Source organism: Ictidomys tridecemlineatus, chromosome 11 (genome assembly GCF_052094955.1).
Source record: "Ictidomys tridecemlineatus isolate mIctTri1 chromosome 11, mIctTri1.hap1, whole genome shotgun sequence".
NCBI classification, from domain to species: domain Eukaryota; kingdom Metazoa; phylum Chordata; class Mammalia; order Rodentia; family Sciuridae; genus Ictidomys; species Ictidomys tridecemlineatus.
In genome coordinates, this window is record NC_135487.1 from 34,899,786 (window position 1) to 34,925,319 (window position 25,534).

Below are 25,534 nucleotides of genomic sequence, written 5' to 3' on the forward strand. Positions count from 1 at the left end.
CTCCCTTCATTCCATGGAGACCTGGTCTCACGGATCTACGTGTTTTCCTCCCTTTGATGGACATGCTATCACAGGAGTCGTCTGTTTTTGAGTTTACCTTACTTTTTGTCCTAGGTTAAACGTCACCTCTTCAGAAGCCTTCTCTACCCTAACCAAATCATATCTTTGCTTTTCCTTCCTTTATTTCATTCAAAACCATACAGTTGTTTGTACTTGGTTGTTCGGGCATTTATTCAGTTCGACTAGCCCCCTACTGTGAGCCGAGACAGTGGGTGTGCGCTACCGAGTACCACGCGCCAGCCCCGGAATAGATCTACACACTCCGAAGTCCAGGACGAAATAACCGCAACCTGAGTTCCCTAAGCGCCGGCTCCAGCCCGGGATGAGAAAGAAGGGGGTGCGGCCCCGCCGGATGCCACGCGGCGGTACCGCCCACGCACGGCGCAGGCTCCGCCCCTTCCGGCCTCGGCGGACGCCCGGGCAGCTACCGCGGCGGGGCCGCGGCGCCCACTCGGCCCGCCCCTTTCTCCACCGGCTCCCGCCCCGCCCCGTTCCGTTCTGCCCCCGCCGCGCCGGGCGCTGTCAGAGACTCGGTGTATGCTGAGGCGCTGCTGCGGCCGGTTGCTGCACGTCCTGGGCCCAAGCTCCCCGCTGCTGATCCGCCTGCCACTTCTCTGCCCTCGCAGCCTCATGAAGCCGCTGGTCGTGTTCGTCCTCGGCGGTCCCGGCGCCGGCAAGGGGACCCAGTGCGCCCGCATCGTCGAGGTGAGGCCCGGGCAGCGGCAGGCTCCCGGGGATTGCGGCGACGCAGTCCGCGCCCCCCGGTCGCGTCCGCGGACTACGCGTCCCGGCGGCCACCGCGCCGCCTGCGTGGCAGCTGCGAGGGGCGCCGGCGCGTGGTGCGCGGTCCTGCCACGGGGGCCGTCGGGGGAGCTTATTCCTGCGCCCCCTCTTCCATGCGTTTGGGGGACCAGATGCGTCTCACAAGTGGGCGGGGAGAAGGCGGGGCGCGGAGGTCAGTGTGCCGCGGGTGTGTGTGGAGGGTGAGGATGGGGAGCGCGGATTTGGGCTCGAGGCCGTGCGCGGCTCTCTAAAGAGGGAGATGGGGTTTTGCTCTCCGCGCTTTTCTGCAGGCCCTTCAAACTTCCAGCCCTTACCCTATAAAGAAGCCCTGCGTGGCAGCGAGCCCTGTGAACTGTGAAGTGCTCTTTGGGCCCAATCCACCGCTGGCTTCGGGGCAGTGCCAAGCCGGAGGCTAGATCCTGCCCTGTGGTTGGGAAGGGTGACGGAGCGTTGTATCAAGCTTAAGCTTAGCCTCTGGCCCAGTCGTCAGCTCACGCTTTGTCCTTGGGCAAGTCACTTCCTTTCCTGGAGCCTCACCTGTCCCACTTAATAAAGAGGCTCTGCACCCAGATTGACTGAAAATGTCAAACACTTCGTAACTCAAAGTTTACGTTTCTGTTTTCTTTCTTTTGCTGTAAGGTGCAATAACTTTACCAGTTAAAATTGACAGAAGCATGGTTATCTGCAGTGATACCATTAAGAAGGATTAATGGACAATTCGGGAAATTAAAAAAATAAAATATCTAGGCCTAGGGTTGTGACTCAGTGGTAGAGCGCTTGCTTAGCATGTGTGAGGCACTGGGTTCTCAGCACCACATATAAATAAATAAATAAAATAAAGGTCTGTCAACAACTAAAAATATATTTTAAAAAACAAACAAAAACAAAATATCTAGAAACAGAAGAGGTGATCTGTGGTGGCGTAAAACACTCAAAAAATCACTGTGAAACTCAGTGACCAACAAAAGTTTTTGACTTAGAACTTGTAAAATGATTTCCTCCTTTTCCAGGATATGGCCTATATTTGCTTTGGGCTTTTACTTCTCTTTGTACATAAATCAGCTCGTGTCCTATATTTTATTCTGTAGAGACCAGAAAAAGTAAGATGTGTTATGAAGTCATTGTTTTACCGTTGTATTTATAATTATCAATCATTTTTAGGAACTAGTTAAGCCAAAAATAAATACTATTTTTTTCATTTTAATTTTGTTGGGTTTGCACTTTTTAAAAGATAAGTGAGAAGTGGATGATTTCATGTTTTTGTTTTATATATGAAATAATTCACATATAAACAGCATGGTAGGGGGAGGAGCAAAGATTTGAGTCAAACAAATATGTATTCAAACTGTGATTGCAGTTACTGTTTCCCTAACACGAGAGAGGTTACTTTGAGCTTGAGTTTCTTTGTAAAATGGAAGAAAATAGAAATACCTATCCTTTATGGTATTGGTGAATATTAAATGAGGCAAGATATCTTGAACACAGATGCAAATGATTTTTTTTCCGTACTTTAAACTTCATGATGTTCTTATAGGTTTTTTTTTTAATTTGAAGTAGTATTATCTTTTAAAAATTGGTTAATGACTATTTTATTTGAGTACATTTAAGTATTTTCTTTCTGAATGATGAGGTGTCATTAAATGTCCACACACAAATTAATTCTACACATACTACTGGAATCCAATAATTGGTAATTAAGAGGTTTAAAATATTAGCAGCTATTACTGAACAAACTAAAGAAGTTAACAGGCTTAAAAGTATAATCAGCTATTACTGAACAAAGAATATTCTTACCAATTATTGAATTCTATGTGAGATATACCTATAATGTATTATATTATTAAGACTTCCTTTTGTGAGTCTATTGTATTTTGGTTCAGTATTTTGTTTGTTTGTTTGTTACTAAAGGAATTGAACCTAGGGGCACTTTATCACTGGGCCACGTCCCTAGGGCTTTTTCTTTTTGAGACAGAATCTTTCTGAGTTGTTTAGGGCCTTGCTAAGTTGCTGCTGGTCTCTACTTTGGATTCCTCCTACCTCAGCCTCCTGAGTTCACTGGATTATAGACGTACACCATTGTACCCAGCCTGGCTCAGTATTCTTTTTAAATAGGATTCATAAACTGAATTTCAAAAGATAATATTGTTTGGAACTAAATTATTTTTTTGTAGGGAAAAAGATATCTGCATCAGTGTTAAATTCTGCAGCTATCATGTTCAAGCTAATTTAGTTCATAGGGTATCTGAAATGTAGCTGAAATAGAATTTTCTTTGGGAAAATTATGTTGATTTCCATCCAGCCCTAGCTACTCTAAGTATATCTGAGTCCTTTCCAAAGAACCTGAGGATGTCCTTCTAAGACCCTGGAACATTGCAGCTAAGGAAAAGGAATGTGATTGTAGGAAAGCTGGTACATATTTTTTCCTCTGGAGGCTGCATTCTATTCTGCTAATTGCTTCATAAGAAGGGAAAGGCAAATTTGATAGGATATCCTTCTGAAAATATTCCCAACTGAGAAGAAAACATGTGAGGAAGTTTTGAGATTAACCTTGCCTGTTTATTCATACTGGTCTTTTTCCAGTTTTTTTTCCCCCTAACTAATTATTTCTAAATCTCTGACCTTTTGTACTAAGTTTATTTTTGAAAATTAGCATTTTAAAAATCAGTGCAATGGCACATGCCTGTAATCCAGCAATTTGGAAGCTAAGGCAGGAGGATCATAAGTTTCAGGCTAACCTCAGCAACTTAGTGAGACCCTGTCTCAAAATAAAATATAAAAAGGGCTGGGGATGTGGCTCAGTGGTAAAGCACCCCTAGGTTCAATTCCTGGTACCAATAAATAATCAATCAATCAGTCAGTCAAGCAGTGAAATACTTTACTAATTAAGTGCCCAGAATGGAATTATTTTGTAATGACTTGTTTATTATGGGGTTGCTGTGTTATTTTTGAATTTTTGTAATTAAGCTTTATTTACATTTGTTTTTATGAACTAAGAGAAATTGTGGGACTATAATCTAAACTTAGTTTTTAAAATAGCAACCATAATTTCTTCCAACAAACACATATAAATTATTTATATGTGTTTGTTGGAAGAAATATTTAAACCTGCTGTCTTACACAGTGTGAACATTTTACTTTCATAAACAAATTATGACTAAGGTTTATATCCATGCCAAATTGAATTTTGTCGCACCCAAAAAGTATATTTGTCATCTGTGTCATAACTTCCTCATGACCTCTATGTATAACTAGTACTTTTGCATTGCCAACCTACATAATATACCTAGAAAAAGTTTGTGATGCTATTGATTTTAAGCATACAGAAAGCAGAAACTTGATTTTATTCATTTTTGTGTCTGTATTGTGGAAAATTTTGTCTGGCACATAGTATGTACTTAATAAGTAATTGTTGGATGAATATTAATAGAAGATGTGTGAATTCTCCAAAGATGTATGAATTTTTAAAAATTGGTCCCTAAGGGGGCGCTCAAGTAGTAGTTAGTGCTTTCAATTTTTGGACCAGAAGTGTGAATGAAACCAACCTTTGCCTTCCTTGGATTTCTCATGTGACAACTTGTGTTTATGCTCAGTGAATTAATGGTATGCTGAGCAGATTTTCAAGTTCCTATTTATAAATCCCCAAACAGATTAGCATTCAAAAGAAGGTAGTTAGAAAAAAAAATTCATTGGATGTTAATGTTCAGTATTTAAAAATGGGACTTTTTGCTCTTGGTGGAGTATTGGGTTTTGTTTTTGTTTTTTATGAAATTTTGAATTTTCAGAAAAAGAAATGGTCCACACAATCCTTGGCCCTTCTGAAGCAGTTTCTCATGTCTTGGAATCAAATTAGACATTTCCACCTTCTTTTCCTTTTTCACATTAATTTTCGTGTGGTATTTGTTTTTATTATAGCAACTGCCCACCAAGACAAACAAACAAACAAACAAAAAACAATCACGAAAGATATGTCATTGAAAGAATGTACCATGATCTCATGTTGAAATTGAGCTACTTTGAACTGGTAGTTCACATGGTATCTAACTTATATCTAGGATTGCTTTGTTTCTTTTGAAAACTTAAACACAGGGCTCTTTTGCGAATTTGCTGTAGTGTTCCAGGGCATCTTGGTTTACAGTTTGGGAACCGTGGCTTAAGTGATATTTCCTTAGTGAAACTCATCCTGACATTTTTAGATTAGGTCAGGTTTCTCATATACCCTCAGGACATTTTATAACATTTATTAGTTTGTTATTTGTCTTCATCTTTTGATTATTTGACTCCTCCATTATAAGCTCTAAAAACCCTGGATTTTAAAACATACAATTGTATCTTTAATATCTAGCACAAAGTCTTGGCATAAATTGATGTTCCATGAATATGTAAGTAAGTTTGAAAGTCAATTCAGACCTGGACTCCTGTTCCTTTGTGAGTTTTTAAAATTTTGGGCTTTTTAGTTTCCAACACTGAAAACTGGGAATATTAATCTACTTAAATAGAGATCATGAGGATTACCAAGGGAACCATATAATAGAATGAATTCATATATGTCAACATACCTGTCTTTCTTTGCTTATCTATAAATAGTCAATGAAGGAAATGTTTTTAGCAGTGTACTTATTCTTTGTTAGGCATTTTTTCATTACATTAACAAAACATTGATTAAAGGGAGGCATATTTCACAAGTGCCATATCTACATATTGTTTATTAGAGAGGCAATTTGTGGAGTTCTGATCAGATTGCCTGGGTTGAAGTTCACTCTACCATCTACTATGTGTATCACCTTAGTTTAACTTTTCTGTATCTGTAAAATGGTAACAATACACATAGCATCTATATCATTGGGCATTAAATGAACTAATATGTAAAGGGCTTGGAGCAATGCCTGGTATATGCCAAGTCCTATATAAATGTTAGCTATTACTGCTGTTATCAATTTGGCTGTTCTGTTTCTTTTACCTGTCATTATCCCTTCTGTGAGTTTGTGATTTGGCTCTCAGATTTATTCTTCCCTACTTTGGAAGCTGTAAAGTCTATTCCTTTTTTTTTTTTTTTTTAAGTGGTTACCCTAGAAATTTTAAGCACACATTAAAGTCTAATAATTAATATCTTTACTTTTCTTCAAACAACACAAACACCTTAGGACACTTAGCTCTATATTCTATTCTGTTCTGTTTTCCAGAATTTTAATTTTATGTTGACTATTCTACACAAAATATATGTTAATGTTTTATAGCAAAGATGTAATGTTTGTTTAGAATATCTCCCATGCATTTGTACCATTTTTTTTTAAATTCACCATTTCTTTTTGTGCCTCACATCTCCTTTCTGAGGTTGTTTTTCTTTTTAAAGTATATCCTTTGGAGTTTCTTTAATCAGTATAAACTTGTGGCTGGGGATTTTTGTTATTTTCCCTGTGTGGTGAGTTCTTTCTTCCTAGTTCAACCACTGAAGGCATCATTCTTCAGGGGTTCTGACTTTATGTGGAGCTCTGATCCTACCTCCAAGCCTCTACCTTATTTAGGCCTCAGATCTTTGTTGTGGTGGTGTATAGCCTCCATTCTCCATTAAATCTGAGACTCTAAGCCATCAGTGTTTTAGGGGTGGGGAGTCCCCAGGGCAGATACAACGCTGGCACTCACTCCAGATTTGTGCTTTCTTATCTGATATCTGAGTTGTTTCTTTACTTTTCTGCTAACTCAGTCATGCATTTTTAAAAAATTAATGATATGCATGTGTTGTGATGGGCTCAGGAGGGGTTTCTCTGGGAAAAAAAATGTGTAATTTTTAACCCCAATCATAATTAGATATCATCTCTTTGTGTTAAGGGAAACTCCACTTCAGTATTACTTTTTTCCATTATCTTTATTATTTTGATTTACATCCTTTAGGTTAAAGTTTCATTGACAATAATTGATTACCTAAATACCAAGTTCCAGTTAAGATGCTTATGAAAGAGATCTCTAGTCACTGAAAGATCTCTAGCCCAAAGTCACACGGGAGTACAGGCATTTAACAATCGGCCTTCTGAACTGAAACTCAAAGCACTTCAGGGAAGTTGCTCTATTAGGAGGACTTTTTGACCAGATTTGAGAATGAGGATGGGGAGAGAGAATAACTGTCTTATTCTTTGGTTCATGTTGTCCTGATCATACTGACTCTGGTTACCTTAAAGCTACTTACAGTATAGCCCAATTGCCATTGTGTATTTGCTCTGGCATTTCAGTTGCTTTAACTCGTAAATCAAGAACATTTTTACAGACTAAACATGTGATAAGAACATTTTGAACTTAATAGAGAACAGGTGTCATTGACATAGTGCTTGCTGACAGTTTTATCCTGCCTGGTGAGTAAAGTTAACAAAACGTCACTTTTTTTTTTTAAACTTATTACTCAGAAATTTTTACTTTGAGGGGACTGGGTCCATGAAACACATTTCATACCTGGTTTTCATCAGTCTTTTCCAAAAGACTTGAAAGTTGGTTCCATTTACCACTAGCCATATAGCCCATATTAACAAGTAGTTAAATATGCCTAAATTTAGGACTACACAAAATATTGCTTCCCTTTCCATTTTCTGTATAGAGCTTTCAGAATGTATTAGTCATTGATATTTGCTATTGAAGAGTATTATGTGTTTAATTTAAGCCATGGGATTTATCTTTTAATTATATATTGTTTACATAGATAATAACATGAATTTTCATTTTCTTGGTTTCTATTGAGAATACAAAGAAAGCCTAGTAGATATTTTGATTATCTAATTGGAACTGACTTGATGCCTAATATAAGTTTTCAGATAGTGGGAAATTTTCTTTGCCTGTTAAGATGAAGCAAGGATATTCAAAATCAGACTGAATCAAGGCGGGTCAAATATACCTGGATTTTTATGTGTGGATTCAGTAAGTTCCTGATCACTTCTGTATGCCAGGATTTATTAGAATCCAGCAACTTTGGGTCTCTCTCTCTCTCTCTCTCTCTCTCTCTCTCTTTTTTTCCCCAGACATTCATCATTAGACTCTGGTATTCAGAGACCATGGTAGCTTAGAGGTGAAAGTCTTTGCATCTCTACATGGGTCACTGAGGGGCTACCTTACCTTACCTTACTAAAGAATAATAGTCACTAAGAGTCAGGAGACCTGGGTTCAAGTGCCAGCTTTCCACTACTGACAAGCCAGCATATCTGTTTCCTCTTTTGTAAAATGGAGCCTTTTACAAAAGGGGATGGGTGGTGTTGCCAGTCCTAAAACAGATTTGTATCTCAAGACTTCAGTGTTAGCATATAACCCAGTCTAGCCAAAAGGCAAATTACCCAGTTACCCTGAGTATGTGCCTTTCCTGTTCTATACTGTATGAATGGGAGTACCAATAAATTTAATAGATTCCCTTCTGTATTTTGTGTTTTCATAGAACTTTAGAGTGGTACCAAGGATCCTGAAACTTTGAGAAAAGAAATAGTTTTTGAAATGTAACAATTTTATGTGTGTGTTTATAAAATATATGTAGATATATATTAAATATTCATTTTTTAGTTGTAGTTGGACACAATACCTTTATTTTATTTATTTATTTTTATGTGGTGCTGAGGATTGAACCCAGGGCCTCACATGTGTTAGGCCAGTGCTCTACCACTGAGTCATAACCCTAGCCCCTAAAATATTTTAAAAGGATATTAGGGCTAACTTCTTATAGTATAACAAAGGTTTAGAAAGAATGTAGACTTTGAAGTCAGATATTGGTTTGGATCTCTGTCTAGCATCTGTGGTTATATTGATTTTTTTTTTGATTCTGTATCTTCATTTGAAAACAATATCATCTGGGTTGTTATAAAGGTTAAATGAGGTAATGCTTATACAGTACATGGCACTCAGTGTGCAAATGATGACTGTTATTATTTTAGAAAAGACCTATAGGAAAGAGATCAAAAAGTAATTTGTACAAAAGTAGTTATGGGGAGAATGATATCTCCATTGTTTACTAATGATACACTAATCAGTTAACAGATTTTTAAAAATCAGTATGGTATTTTAGGGTCTATTGAATAAGAAAAAAATTCTTCTACTTAGTGTTTTGAATTAGATTTTTGCATTTTAGAAAAGATAAATGGATTTAAGGAAAAGTTTAAGGTGTAAATGCTATTTATATTCATAATAGTTAGTAAATGGGACTAATGACCTCATAGTCATATAAGTATCATAAGTTACTACTATATATCTTATCATGTTAGTTTTTTTTTTGTAATGGTGCTGGGGATTCATGTTAGTTTTTTAAATTGTAAAATATGACATGAAATTTTGCTATTTAAGTGTACAGTTCAGCATTAATTGCCTTTGCAATGTGAATGTATAACTATTGTCACTATATATTTGTAAAAATTTTTTGTCAACCAAACAAAAGCTAACCATTAGCAGAAACTTTGTTTTCCTTTTTCCCAGCCCCTATTAATTTCTAATCTATTTTTTGTCTCTCTGAACTTGCTTATTCTAAGTACCTCATGTAAGTGGAATCATACTTGTCATTTTGTGTCTGCCTTATTTCACTTAATATTATAAAGTGTTCATCTGCGCTGGCATGAGTTAGAACTTCATTTCTTTTTGTAACTGAATAATGTTCCATTGTATGTATGTACCATATTTTGCTTATACATTCATCTGTTGATGAAATGCTTGAGTCGTTTCCTCCTTTCCCTATTATGAATAATGCTTCAGTTTACATTGTTGTACAAACATTTGTTTTAGTCCCTGTTTTCAGTTCTTTGGAATATATATATCTAGTAGTGGAATTTTTTTAGTTCATATGGTAATTTTGTGTTTAACTTGTTGAGGAACCACCAAACTGTTTTCTAAGGCAGCTACACTATTTTACATTCCTAGGAGCAATGTACAAGGATTCTCTTCTTCACCAGCACTTTCTGTTTTCTTGTTATTATTTTTAAAATTATGACCATCTAGTAGTTGTGAAGTAGTATTGTTTTCAGAATACTGTATCTTAAAAGTTATCTTTGCTCATTTTTTATTTTTATATATCTTCTTATTGAATTATGAAGCTTATGTATTTTAGATACAAGTCCTTTATCCAGATACATGATTTGCAGAAATTTTCTCCCATCCTGTGGATTTTTAAATTTTCTTGTAAGTGTCCATGAAATAAAAAAGTTAATATTGTTGAGGTCTTACATCTTGCACATTAGAATTTACAGTTCTCTCTTGTGGTACAGAGATGAAAAGACTGATAAGTTAGTCTGAAATTAAAAAAGAGGTATAATTGATAAATGTATATATTGTGCTTGGGACATGGGAGTGGAAAAGAGGGGATAGTGATAGATGGAAAGTAAGAAGGTGGGACAGAAAGGGTCTCATTACTTTGATTTCAGGATATAGTGGGTTCTAGTTAATTAAGTCAGATTAGTAGTTTAGGAGAAGGTGTTCATTTACAAATGGTTTTCAGATCTCTTTCTATTGTATTGTCATGGCAGGAAGGAAAATGTTATACAAAATTTTCCCATGAAGCTTAGCACTTCAGAGGGCATTTTACTTGATAAAATTAGGTTCTAATCAAGAATTAGTAGCAACCCCTTATATTCTACCCTATCATATAAAAATGGCACAGCTATCAACATTAAATCAACATTAAATCCTAGGCTGGGTTAAGATTTGATTGCTATATCATCAAAATGTATATTCCTACATTGACTTTAATTTTAGATTGAACAAATGTATTCATAAAGTTAAATTTTATACTAAAATTTTAAAAACATGTACTACTTTTCAAAGCCAAATAATGATTTTTGTCTCACACTTTCTTCAGTTAACTCAGGTTGTTAAACTAAAAATGCAGGTGATTCTTTAATGTCTAAGCAGTGATACATATTCTTTAAAGTTAATGAGAAAGTTGCTTGGCATAATAAACTTCTGAAAGTGATCCAACAGCTTATTCTGGAGACCAATAGTGTGGGTATATTTTCTGTGCCATAGAAATGGCATTTCCAGAACATCCTGTTTGTAATTTTGAACTCCAGTGTCTAAAGTAGGGCTTCATTGAATACATTTTTTTTTTCTTAACCTTTTCTGCTATGCCTTTTGGATTCTCTCAACTGAGTATGTCTCTAAATTGCCATCTGTTTCTAGTCTATGAAACTGGACTGTTTTCTGTCTCACTCTACAACTCCTGACTTCATGCCCATGCAGAGTGTTTCTGTGTTGCTATATTATACTTTTGTTTTTCCTTTGTTTAAGGGGTGGATCACTTTCCAGAGAAATTTTTGTCTAAACATTTGAATTGATTTTTGGTTTTAGAGCAATTCCCCGATATCTTATCATTAAAACTGCTATTTTCTTTATGTGTGAGGAGGTAGGTACTGGGAGTTGAACCAAGGGGCCTTCTACTACAAGATACATCCTTTGCTTTTTTTTAATTTTTGAGACAGAACCTCACTAAATTGCCACAGCTGGCTTTGAACTTGGAATTCTCCTGTCATGGCCTCTTAAGTAGCAGGGATTACAAGCATGTAGAAAGGCTATTTTCTACAATGATTTAGTTTTACAGTTTAAATAAATTTTTAATTGTTTTCCTTTTTTATTTCCTTGAGATTAGATGGTGTTTTTTTATATTGAGATTCTTTGGAGCAGGGCTGGGGATCAGACCCAGGGCTTTGGTTTTATTTATGTCCTAAAGTAAGGTGTTTTTAGTTTCTTAATATAATTCTTACACATTTAATTTTAGGTTCATTCCTAAATTTAAGTTTTTATTGACATTTTTAATAGAATCTTTTAAATGTGTTTTCTTTAATTAGTCACTGCTAGTAGGTTGAAAAGCTGTTGATGTATTTGCTTATAAAAAGAGCCAGATGTGGTGGCTCACACCTGTAATTCCAGCAACTAAGGAGGCTAAGGCAGGAGAATAGCAAGTTTGAGGCTAGCCTCAACAACTTAGCAAGACCTGTCTCAAAATTAAAAAATTAAAAGGGCTGGGAGTATAGTTCAATGGTAGAGCACCCCTAGGTTCAATCCCCAGTACTGAGGGCTTGGGGAGGGATGAAAACAGAAAATAAATACAAAAAAGAAGTAAGCAAGATAATCTTTTGCTGGTTCTCATAAGCTTTTTAATATCCTCCAGTATATCCCTGATGCTGATTTTTAGAACCTCTGTTTAAGGCTATTTACATAATGAGCTGGATTTTCATATTCTACAATAATTATTGTGTTGTTGTACTTCTAAGTTTGCTCCTTTTTTGAATACATTTTATTTGATGTTGAGCTGGTTTGATAGTTCTGTTCCTTTATTGGTGTGTAATTTGTAATTTATCCACTTGTTATTTTGGACTTCGCTCCAAAATAAACTGATTATGAGTAAAAGGTATGTTTGTCTAACTTACTTTTCTGATTGGAGTGTTCTCATAGTAGGTCTTGAATCTAATAGTGTATAGTCCATGACTTTAGGAGTATGTGTTTCAGAAGATTCTTCTGGTTGTTAGAACTAGGAATGATATTTTGTTGTGGCTGGTAGTATAGTGTTCATGTTATTTCTGATAGTATAGATAGTATTTCTGTTTAAAAAATAAAGACTTGAGAAACTGGGCATGGTGATACATCCCTATAATCCCAGCTACTTGGGGAGGCTTAAGTGGGAGGATCACAATCTAGAGACCAGCCTGAGCAAGGTAGTAACATGTTGCCTGTCCCCACCAGCCCCCCAAAACAAAAGACCAGGAAAGGTTAAATTTCCCAGTGTCACATGGGCTGTGGTGGAGTTTAGTTATAAAGCTTTTAGTTTTAGTTATAAAATCATGAACACGCTTGTTCAGCATACTAAGTATTTTTACTTTATTCACCCTTTTCATGTTCTTAGATGAATTCTGTGTTTCTTTAATTGTATTTCCCCATTTGTTTGGTCATTTTGCCAGTGCTCAGATATTTTGTTTGCATATTATTGTCATTCAGAGTTTTATCTTTGTATATTTTTGTCAAGTGTTGATTCTTAAATCTAAATTTTTTTTCTTAAAGAGTATTTGAGCTTTTAAAATGCTATCATTTCTCCTTTATAGGATTGTGATGAGTCTCTTTATAAGCAGCATTCTGAAGGAGTTGCATCTCTTAGGCTGACTTTTTTGTTTTTTATTTTTCCCAGGGTGAATTCCATTCTCATTTTAATTTTATTAGTCCCTTTAAAATAAGAAACAAGTACAATTTGGCCAGTTTAGTGGTTGTTGAGAAACCTCTGTTTTATTAGGACTTCATCAGTCAGATGTATATAAAGACCAGTGTTACCATTGCTTGTAGACCTTCTTGAAGTGCTTTCATAGGAATGGAATTAACTGAATTCTAGTCTTAGGTCACCTGCCAGTTTGGGTTGTAGTGATATGGGAGGGACTTCTTAAGATACTACTTTTGCCCAGAAGTAAGATGAGTATGTAGATTGTAGGCTTTTTAGTGATAATAAAAATTGATTATTTAATTAACAAAACTGTGGGTGTTTTCTAAGAGTAATAAGACCTGTCTGCCTATTCATTAATGCTGAAATTTTTCACATGATCATCTATGAACTCCTGATTTCTTTGGGGGTTTCTGGCCCTGGTGGTCTTTTTTTTTTTTTTTTTTTGGCGCTGGGGATTGAACCCCAGGGGTCTTTACTCCTGAGCTGTATCCCTAGTCCTCTTGATTTTTTTAATTTTGAGATAAAGTCTTGTTAAGTTGCTGAGACTGGCCTTGAATTTGGTCTTCTCCCTCAGCATCCTTAGTCCCTAGGATTCCAAGCTTGTGCCACCACTTCCTGCTTGGTCTTCCTCTTTGATCCATTTTCCATTGGCTTCCAAATTCATTCAGAATGATGGAGATGAGTTAAGAAATACAAGTACTGGAATTGACCAATATGAATGAAAAGGAGTGTGAAAATTTCAATTCACATTTGCTATAAGGACCATTTGGTATGTAAGTAAAATACCATAATCCTCAATTATGTGAGAAGCTTTCTGCAAAATGTTGGAGGGATATCCAGGTCTTAAAAACCTGGTGACTCCTAACTCACTTTTTCTTCAAGTCTATTATTCGGCTTTCTTGCTATTGCTTCTGAACAATCTACTTTTTCCCAAGCAGACACAGTTGATATAGACTAGTAAAGTTGTGGAAATATGAAGAATTTCCTTTATTTTTAGTAGTAGAATTCAAGTCATTTTAGAAATGCAAGTCACTATTATGTCTTTTTTAAAAATATTTTTTAAGGGGGCTCGGAGTGTGGCTCAAGTGGTAGCTCGCTCGCCTGGCATGTGTGTGGCACTGGGTTCCATCCTCAGCACCACATAAAAATAAAATAAAGATATTGTGTCCACCTAAAACTAAAAAATAAACATAAAAAATATTTTTTAAGTTGTACATGGACATAATATCTTTATTTTTTTATTTTTTATGTGCTGAGGATCAAACCCAGTGCCTCACACAGTGAGGGACCCCTCTACTACTGAGCTACAACCCTAGCCCTCACTACTACATCTTTTGTAAATACAAACTGTTTATCTCCTCTGAATCAGCTTACTGCCCAGCACTTTGTAAATATTTAATAAATATTTGTAGATTTAAAATAAGTTCAAAATGTTACTTGAATTAAGATTTTTTTACATGAAGATCAAAACATTTAGAAAAATGAAATGGGGCTGTAATTGTCTGCATTTGAATAGATTATCTCCTTCCTCTTTTCTCCTTTACAGGATTGTAAGCTTTAAATATCATTCTCTAATCATAGGAAAATATGCTACATGTTAATTTGAAGTATGTCTGCTAATGCTTCTTGCTTAAAAGTTTTAACTTAATTTATAAATTCTATACTTTATAGTTAGTGTGGATTCATAATTAAATAGGTATCATTAAATGCAATGCACATATTTAGAAATTCAGTGAGCACCAACTGAAAATGAGATTGGAAATCAACTAGCAATTTAAGTCAGATATTACATTCAGCTTTTCTCCCACTGGATCTAGACTTTTTCTTGCTATTTTTTTTTAATTATTTTTAGTTGAGGATGGACACAATGCCTTTATTTTATTTATTTTTATGTGGTGCTGAGGATCGAACCCAGTGCCTCACACATGCAAAGCAAGTGCTCTACCACCGAACTATGACTCCAACTCCTTTCTTTGTTTTTTATGTTTTCCCCATAGTGCTGGGGCTTGCAAAATGTTGGAGGGATATCCAGGTCTTGCACATGCTAAGCAAGCACTGTGTCACTGAGCTACAGCCCCAAGCCCTAGGATTTTTCTTCTTCTTTTTCTTGTTTTTTTTTTTTAAATATATATTTTTAGTTGTTGATGGACCTTTTTTTAAATTCACCTATTTATATGAAACTGGAAGCCAGTGCCCCACACATGCCAGGCACTGAGCCACAACCCCAACCCCCTAGGTTCTTTATCTATCTATCTATGAATGACAGTGGAATGCATTGCAATTCTTATTACACATATACAACACAATTTTTCATATCTCTGGTATATACAAAGTATATCACACCAATTTGTGTCTTCATACATGTACTTTGGATAATAATGATCATCACATTCCACCATCATTAATAACTCCATGCCCCCTTCCTTCCCCTCCAACCCCTTTGCCTTATCTGGAGTTCATTTATTCCTCCCAGAGGCGTTTTCTTAACAATGCTTTTTCTTAATGGTAATTATAGTAGGAAAAACTGTTTTTAATCCTCTGTGGATGGACTGGAAGGAACCCTAGAAAGTTGGCAAATAAGTACCTGGGCACTGTTATGATTATTATTAATATTTTCAACACTATCAACCACATTTATTTTCTTGACATTTACAGACTGCTACAGGCCATAACATAAGAATATACATTCCTTTTTTAAATCGGTGCAATATAATTGTATATAATAGAGGGATTCGTTTTGCTATATTTGTACATGTACATAATGAAATTTGATCAATCTTATTCTCCAGTTTTTCCTTCCCCTTCACCCTCCTTCAATCCCCTTGCTCTACTCTACTGATCTCCTCCTCCTCCTCATTCTCATTATTATTATTATTAATGTGTTACAACTAATAAAAGCAGGATTCATTGTGTATATTCTTTCATACATGGACATAGCATAATTTGGTAGATTTAATTCCCCAATATTTCTCCAGGCACTGTGATCTTATAGTCAAAGAAAAGTAAATTTTCCAGGACTGGCAAGTGTATTCATGGAATATCTTTATATGACATTGTTTAGATTAATTGGGGAAATTCTATTAGCTTTGCCTTTGAAACAAATGATACCCTCACAAAAGTGTCCTGGCATGTTGTAGGCTGTAAAACAATTGTTTGCAACAGGTCCCAGACTGGTGAGTATAGATGACTCTTGATAGCACCCATAGCATTTCTTGAATGTTCTATGGAAGGTGAATTGTCAACAGCCATCATGTAGATTTTTTTAAAAATGCTGATGTTTTATTTTGGAGGTACAAACCCAGAACATTAGTGGTGAGAAAATGGAAGCAAGGCAGGGGTGAACGGTAGGTAATGCAGTGATTGTTTCCAAGCTGGACACTGCTTCATGACAAGCCTTGAAGAGGCCCAGCATGCATATGCCCTGCCTACTTGGGAATCTCCCCAGAGGCTTGGCTGTATGGGAGAAATAATGCCTTATAGCAATTCATGGAAGGGAGAGAAGGCAGAATTCATCCACATGGCTTTCTCCTACCTCCCATTTCCCATTAGTCAAAATTTTCCTCTGTGAGTATTAATTGCCCTACACTTCAAGGTTGCTGTGGCTACATGGGATGCCAAACTCCATGCCCTATGATGGGACATTCTATGAGTCTGGAAGAGATAAACTCTGAGCATGTGGATCATGAGTGACAAAGATAATCTTATATAGCTGGGTGTGGTAGCAAATGCCTGTAATCCCATCGGTTTGGGAGGCTGAAACAGGAGGATGGCAAGTTCAAAGCTAGCCTCAGCAATTTAGCAAGACCCTAAGTAACTTAGTGAGAACGTGTCTCAAAAGTAAAAAATAAAAATAAAAATAAAAAGGGCTGGGGATGTGGCTCAGTGGTTAAGCACCTAGGGGTTCAGTCCCTGGTAGCAAAAAAAAAAAAACAAAACAAAACCCAAAACCCCAATCCTCCAAAAAACAAAAGCCAAAAAACTGGTGCCTTACATATATCATGTCCAGTATAGGCCAGTACTATTTTTTCCATTTTCCAGAAGGGGAAATAAGGATAGTGATCACAGATCCTTTCTAAGATCACATGGCTAATGAGTGGAAAGTTCAAGATTTGAACATAGTCTGGCTCTGGAAAGACCAGACTTTGGATTTTATGTAGTAGAAAAGGAGAGTCACTAAAAGGTTTCAGGTCAGGGAGTGACTTGATAAAGAGCTTTTCAGACAAACTATCAATCTCCATTGTGGGGGCTGGGTTTGTGATTGAGTGCTCGCTTAGCACGTTCGAGGCCCTGTGTTCAGTCCTCAGCACCACATAAAAATAAATAAATAAGACAAAGGTATTGTGTCCAACTACAGCTAAGAAAAATAAATATTAAAAAAAAATCTCCATTGTGCTCATCTTCCTGTCTGACAACACTTATAATAATAGGTATCCCCATCGAGGTAAGGCCATTCAAGATAGGCTTTGAGGGGTTTGAGGAACTCTGATGGAGTTCAGAGCTTCATCTGGGCTTTGACAGTGCCTCTTTTTTTTTTTTTTTAATTATTTTTTTAGTTGTTGATGGACCTTTATTATATTTATTTATGTGCAGTTCTGAGACTTGAACCCAGTGCCTCACACCTGCTAGGCAAGTGCTACACCACTGAGCTACAACACCAGCCCTTGATGTTGCCTCTTAACCTTTGTCTTCACCTAAGCCTGCTCCTACCAAGAGATGAGGCAGGCAGAACCTGAGTAGAAAAGCAAAAATGAGAGGAAGAGATGGACCTTAAGATCAGGAGCAATAGGACCATCTGTCCACTTCTGGCTTGCGGGTCTGGGGATCCTGGCAGCCCCAACATATGGATTTTAAGGTTCACTAATCTTAAAGAGAATACAAAGTAAACTTGGTCTTAAATACTTCATAGATGTTCATTTAAAAGACACATGGTAGTTTTGATTTGCTGTGTCCACAATGTGTCCTATGCATGGAGCTCCAGAGTGCTGATGGATAAACCCCTGCTGAGCGAGCATAACCTTGCTTTGGATGACTTGATACTGGACTACATGAACTTGTTAGTATGATCTCCAGTATGTGAGGCCTCTTGCTTAAACTAAAGTGATACACTTGGGTCACTGTTTGCTGTTCCTTCATTCAGCTTTTCCAGTTCCCTAAGGGAATACCCTGAGCCTAACTCTATCCCACCTGCTGTTGGGGGAATGCAGTTCATGTTTGTAGATATATTCACTTGTTTTCTTGTTGAAACTAGTTAATAAAGTTTTTAAATGTGGTTGTAAAAAAAATTAAAACATTTTACTCTGTTGCTTTAAAAATATATTTATATCTAGTATTTCTGCTTCCTTCCTTCTGTGTAATGTTAAGGTTCAGTAGCACTATCCGTGGTCCTTTCTAATTGCCACATTAATAAGAGGTGCCTGGCATCTGGATCTCTTTCTACATTTAGGAACTTTCTATTTATGCATCATTTGTGTGTTGAACATTTTTGTTTTTATTGTTCACAGAGAACTACATAATCTGATTTTTAAAAAAATTTATTTTTTAGTTGTAGTTGGTGACAATACCTTTATTTAATTTAATTAATTAATTAATTAATTTATTTATTTATTTTTATGTGGTGCTAAGGGTTGAACCCAGGGCCTCACAGGTTCTAGGTGGGATCTCTACCACTGAACCACAACCCCAGCCCATAATAATTTTTGTATGTGGTGTTGGGGATCAAACCCAGGACCCTGTGCATGCTTGGGAAATGCTCTACTACTGAGCTACATTGAGATTAATCAAGTCGTTTGAGCCAGGCATGGTGTGCATGCCTGTAATCCCAGTGGCTCAGTAGGCTGAAGCAGGAGGATTGCAAGTTCAAAGCTAGCTTCAGCAGCTTAGAGAGGGCCTAAGCAACTTAGTGAGACTCTGTCTCAAAATTAAAACATATAAAAGGGACTGTGAATGTGGCTTAGTGGTTAAGTGCCCCTGGGTTCATTCCTCAGTACCCAAAACAAAAAACAAAAAAACCCACAAAAGATGGTTTGATATTTGATGCTATAAGATTGGCAACATTTGCATAGTTGCTGTAAAATAGAATGTTTTTGTACTTGTTGAACATGGTTCCTTTTGCTCCCTGCAGATCTTGGTGTGAGACTCATGAAAGTGGTTGAGTTTTTCAGCTTCTTCATTAGTTGCTTTTGTTTTGTTTGTTTTTGTGATGCTGAGGGTCAAACCCAGGGCCTTGTGCATGCGAGGAAAGCACTACCAACTGAGCTATATCCTGAGCCCTGAGTTTTTCAACTTCTTTAAGGAAAAAATGAAAATAAAAAATATAGACAGTTACACTAAATAAATTATTTATTACACTGTATTGTTTTCTCATTTTACCCAAGGGGAAATGGCAATATAATATAGCATCTTAAGGGACTTAGCTTAACTGTCATCCTATTCCCTGACCTAATATATGATTTCTAAGTTTATGTATTTGTCACTAGAAAACTACTACTTTTCAATTGACTAGTAGCTGGTAATTGTAGTTATTGTCTGTTACAGTATTTATAAGGTGCTGTGGCTGTGAATGTAACCCTTAAGACTGTAGTTAGTGACCCACTAGGTTTTAATTGCTAGAAAGTCTCAGGATGTAAAAAAGTTTGGGTAAAGGTTGGAAATGTCCATTCTTGCTTTCCTCAAAATTGGCATCAGTGATTACTTAATAACAACAGAATGTTTTGAAAATATACCTGCAAGAGTCTAGCTGTTATTAAAATGCCATAATAACTAGTATGTAAGTGATCATTCCTTTTTTGTTGCTGTTGCAACTCTGTGGTAAGAGGATAACTTCAACAAAATCCTTAAGAAGAATATAATATGAAAAAGTATCTGGTAAGAGAATTTTAAAAAATGGAATGTGGATGAGAAGTTGAAAGACACATGTGTAGGTTTAACATAGTTGTGTTTGTTTAAATTACCTTGCAGGTCAGGTTATTTTCTCTTTGATAAACCATAAAATTCTCTTTTATAATATCATTTATATATATCTATAGTTTACTGGTTTCTGTTTTTTTAAAAATAGTGTTATAATGCCAAACCCCATTTTAATGCAGTATAAAGCTTGCAAATTTGGGCTCTCCTGTGTCAGGAAACAAACAGTATACTAATTTCTAAATTACTAGCTAGGCTTCTAAATGTACATGTTTTTCATATAGCAGAGATTGTAAAGCAATCTGTATCATTGATGTTTTCACTGAGTGTTTGCCATTGTTTGGTACTGTTTGTCTCTGCATTTATTCAATATTACCATATGCTGTAATCACTAGATCAGAGTGAGTATCCAGCAAGAGGAGACTGCCAAGTAGTAGCCAAAATAAACAGTGGGAAATGAAGCTGCTATAAAATTTTGTGGACAGCAGTTACACAGTGTTCTTTGAAAATTGTACGTAGTAGGTGGGAAAGTAGGTCATGCCTCATTTTTTAAATAAAGTCCTTTTCTTTAAATAGCTTTCAGAAGTTTGCCTATACTCAGTGATCCAAATAGGCATTTATAAATGATGTGAAATAATTTAAAAATAAGTTTAAATAATTAAACAGGTTTGTATTTCTATTTCATGTAAATGTGGTTTTTCAATAAAAAATACTAATTGTAGTAATTAGATATCTCTTTTTGGTCATTTCTTCTAGTGGAAGGACCTATATGACTAAGAGACAGGGATGGTATTAAGGTTTTTGTTTGTTCTCATTTAGCTTTATACCCAAGTTAAGTCAGCAAATAATCTGTTCAGAGTTTGTTTTCCCTTATTGACCACCGTACTGCTAGCTTACTATTTAGTAAGCAAAAACAAGCTTAACCAAGAATTTTGGAAAGTAGGAAAAAGGTAAACAATATGGCTTCTGCCATCCAAAAAATAAATAAATAAAATGACCCTTGGGTTGGGGATATAGCTCCATGGTAAAGCACCTGCCTGGTGTTCATGAGTCCTTGTTTTGATTTCCAGAACTGTTAAAACAAACAAACAAACAAACAACAACAACAACAAAAAACACTTCAAAAATATCTTAAAACAAAACTCACCATATCCTGGATAATTGAAAGAGCTGTTTTTTATAAAATGAGAAATCAAACAGTTTAAAAGTGTGGGCTATCTCAAATCTTCACATGGAAATTTAATATAACATTTAAATTATCCAAATATTTATCATAGATAAGATAAAAATCTATAGAGGAAATCTTAAAGAATTGGGGATGTTGGTTGGTGCAACTGAGTATTGAATGTCTTCTAATATTTGAGAGAAAAAAACATTTTTAAAGTGGCTTGTATAGTTCTTTTTTTAAAATTTCTTAGTTATAGGTGGACACAACGTCTTTATTTTTCATTACTCAGAATTATTTCTTACACTGTATTGTTTTCTCATTTAACCCAAGGGGAAATGGCAATATGATATAGCATCTTAAGGGACTTGTCATCCTATACCCTGACCTAATATATGATTTCTAAGTCCTGAATAATAAATATCTATGCCATAATAATAATACTGCCACTGTTGACCTTTTATAAGATATTCATATCTGTTGTCTCACTTAAGCTTCTTTAGTTTTTTTGTCAAAACCCATTAAAGTAAGTGTCTGTCTGTCTCTTTCTCTATATATAAAACATATGTGCATTGTATAAAAACACTTCAGTCAACCACCGGCTACAAGTATGATTTGGTGCCATAAGATATATCACTAAAGTAAGGCTTTGTAGCTCTCTTAGTTTGTGTAAGTATACACTGATGTTCACACAACAACAAAATCATCTGATGACACATTTCTCAGAAGTATCTTTGTCATTAAGTCATATATTCCTTAGTGATAGGAATAAGGTCTGAGAAATGTGCCATTAGGCATTTTGTTGTTTGAGCACCTCTAAGTGCACTTTCACCTACATGATTTAGGGTAGTTACTCAATAAGGCCTCTTGATGCAGTCAGTAGACACAGTAAGCCTGAGATGTTTGAGGCTGACGCTGGTAACATGTCATAAACAGGTTTTTTTGCGGGGGAGGGTGGATACTGGGATTAAACTCAGGGTGCTCAAACACTGAGCTACATTCCCAGCCCTATTTTGTATTTTATTTGGAGACCAGGTCTCACTGAGTTGCTTAGCGCCTTGCTTTTGTGAGGCTGGCTTTGAACTCATGATCCTCTTGCCTTAGCTTCCCATGCCACTGGGATTATGGGTGTGCACCAATTTTTCGATAAATAGAAGGAATGCACTCTAATTATAAAAAGTATAGTAAATACATAAACCAGTAATATTGTTTATTATTATCAAGAAGTATGTACTCTACATAATTGCATGTACTATACTTTTATATGAGTGACAACACTTCGGGGGTTTTTTACGCCACCATTGCCAATGTTATGTGAGTAATACATTGTGCTACAACTTGTCAGCTATGGTGTCACTAAGCAATAAAAATTTTTGACTCCATTATAATCCTATGTACCATCATATATAGTGATTCATCATTGACAGAAACATTGTTATGCAGTGCATGACTGTGTATTATATGAAAAGATAAGGTAAGTATCTTCATGATAACAAGAATGTAATTGAATGGCTTTTATGCCCAAATAGTAGTAGGCAATTTATGTGCATTATCACATTTAATTATACCTACAAACTTGAAAAGTAGGTTTCTGTTTTCCCACTTTACAAATGAGACTTCTTATCACAAGTAGAAAGCTACAGAATGGACTTTGGGGCATGATAGGAATGGTCTAGGTAGAGAGATATTGATACTTTCAGGCACATTTGATTATGTGAGCACTCTCCAGAGTGGTCAGGAAAGGTTATTTTGTGGGGAAGGTAGATCTTATGCTATTTACTATTAAAGGAAAAACAAATGGAATGAGGTTTATAAATGGTGATGTTTAATTTAGGCTTTTGGGGGGGGTGTATACTAGGGATGGAACCCAAGGGCTTTATATGTGCTAGGGTCTTGACCCCTAGCCACACTCCCCGCCCCCAATTTAGACATTTCAAGTTTAAGAAAGCAAAAATTTTTATAGAAGGTAGGTGTAGCCAAGTCGTAAGATTTTTGACGTTTTGTCTTGATTCATATAAAATTTTGTTAGACTTTTCTTTTAACAGTATTTATAGTACTTAAGCTTGGGTTGTGTATGTGCAGGAGTATAATGAGGTACTAATGCCTTGAATATTTAAGATAAATTTGGGAATGATTTTATGTTTACACACGTTTATGAAGGGTAAGGATACTTATTAGTAATCCCACTGGAGTATATGAAATCTCAAAATTTTTTTATTAATATACAAGCAAAACTTGTTTATTGTTGAAAGTTAGAATAAAAATGTATAGTCCTACTACTGGGTTTGAATGAATTTTGAGTTTTTTCCTTTGTGTTCTTTCTTTAGAAATATGGCTACACCCACCTCTCTGCAGGAGAACTTCTTCGTGATGAAAGGAAGAACCCAGATTCACAGTATGGTGAACTCATTGAAAAGTACATTAAAGATGGAAAGATTGTGCCAGTTGAGATAACCATCAGTTTATTAAAGAGGGTAAGGAGCACAAATGCCAACCAGTTCAGAGCAGCAATGAAGCAAATTAAATCCACCCTTTTTGGAGTAGTGGAACAATAGGAGTGTTTAATTCCTTGCATGTAGAAGGTAGTCATGATGTTTGAGAATGGCAGAACTGGAAACTCTGCTTTCCCTTGGGAAGAAATTGAACAGCTGTATACCTCAACTGTACAATCTGTGTGTACATACTTGAGCCTTTCCTTTGCAATATACAAAACATTTGTTCTGTTTTCTATTTCTCTTTCTTCTTTTCCCTCTTCTCTTTTCTTACCCCTTGACCCAAGTCCTTTGGGTATAAATTGAGGATCGGGAAAATGGGGTCAAATGGTGGTTTCATTCCAGGTTTTCTGAGGAATCTCCATACTGCTTTTCATAGTGGTTGCCACAGTTTGCAGTCCCACCAACAATGTATGAGTGTACCTTTTCCCCCACATGCTCGCCAACATGTATTGTTATTTATATTCTTGATAATTGCCATTCTGAATGGAATTAGATGGAATCTCAGTATAGTTTTAATTCGCATTTCTCTAATTGCTATATTTGTTGACCATTCATATTTCTTCTTCTGTGAAGTGCCTGTTTAGTTCCTTTACTTAATTATTGGTAGGATTATTTTTTTGGGGGGGTAAGTTTTTTGAGTTCTTTATTTATCCTGAAGATTAATGCTCTGAGGTTCAGGTGGTAAAGATTTTCTTTCCACTCTGTAGGCTCTCTGTTCACATTCTTGATTGTTTCCTTTGCTGTGAAGCTTTTTAGTTTGATACCATCCTATTTACTGATTCTCGATTTTATTTCTTATGATTTGGGAGTCTTGAGAAAGTCAGCTCCTAAGAAGACATGGTGGAGAGTTGGGCCTAGTTTTTCTTTTAGTGGGCTCACGGTGTCTGATCTAATGCTTAGGTCCTTGATTAACTTAGAGTTGAGTTTTGTGCAAGGTGAGAGATAGGGTTTAATTTCATTCTACTACATATGTATTTCCAATTTTCCTAGCACCATTTGTTGAAGAAGCTATCTTTTCTCCAATGTATGTTTATGGCGCCTTTGTCTAGTATGAGATAACTGTATTTATGTGGGTTTGTCTCTGTGTCTTCTATTCTCATCCATTGGTATTCATGTCTGTTTTTGTGCCAATAGCTCTGTAGTATAATTTAAGGTCTGGTATTGTGATGCTTCCTGCATCACTTCTCTCTTTTTTTTAATATTTATTTTTTAGTTGTAGTTGGACATAATACTTTCATTTTATTTATTTTTATGTGGTGCTGATGATTGAAACCAGGGCCTTGCAGGTGCTTGTTGAGTGCTCTACCGCTGAGCCACAACCCCAGCCCCTGCATCACTTTTCTTACAAGGATTGCTTTGGCTATTCTGGGCCTCTTATTTTTCCGATTGATTTTCATGACTGCTTTTTCTATTTCTATGAAGAATGGCAATGGAATTTTAATAGGAATTGCATTAAATCTGCATAGCACTTTTGGTAGTATGGCTATTTTGACAATATTAATTCTGCCTATCCATAAACATGGGAGATCTTTCCATCTTCTCACGTCGTCCTCAGTTTCTTTCTTTAGTTTTCTGTAGTTGTCATTGTAGAGGTCTTTCACCTTTTTGTTAGATTGATTACCAAATATTTTATTTATTCATTTATTTATTTATTTTGAGGCTATTGTGAATGGAATGGTTTTCCTAATTTCTCTTTCAGCTGATCATCATTGGTGTATAGGAACACAATTGACTTATGGGTCTTAATTTTATATCCTACTACTTTGCTGAATTTGTTTATGAGTTCTAGAAGTTTTCTGGAGGTTTTGGGGTCTTCTAAATATGGAACCATGTTGTCGGCAAATAGGGATAGTTGGAGCTCTTATTTTCCTATTTGTTTCCTTTTAATTTCTCTGTTGAACAGGGATGGTGAAAGAGGGCGTTCCTGTCTTGTTCCAGTTTTTAGAGGAAATGTTTTCAATTTTTCTCCATTTAGAA

General features: G+C 36.1%; 1 protein-coding gene across 1 annotated transcript in view; it reads left to right on the forward strand.

The window, feature by feature from the left end:
• The first annotated feature begins 442 nt into the window (after positions 1 to 442).
• Cmpk1 (cytidine/uridine monophosphate kinase 1) overlaps positions 443 to 25,534 on the forward strand; it is a 33,341-nt gene continuing 8,249 nt past the window's right edge. Inside the window, exons 1-2 of the mRNA XM_005318008.4 lie at positions 443 to 765; positions 23,390 to 23,536. Coding sequence (XP_005318065.1) covers positions 598 to 765; positions 23,390 to 23,536 — 315 coding nt within the window. The 5' untranslated portion in view covers positions 443 to 597. The remainder of the gene's footprint in view (positions 766 to 23,389; positions 23,537 to 25,534) is intronic.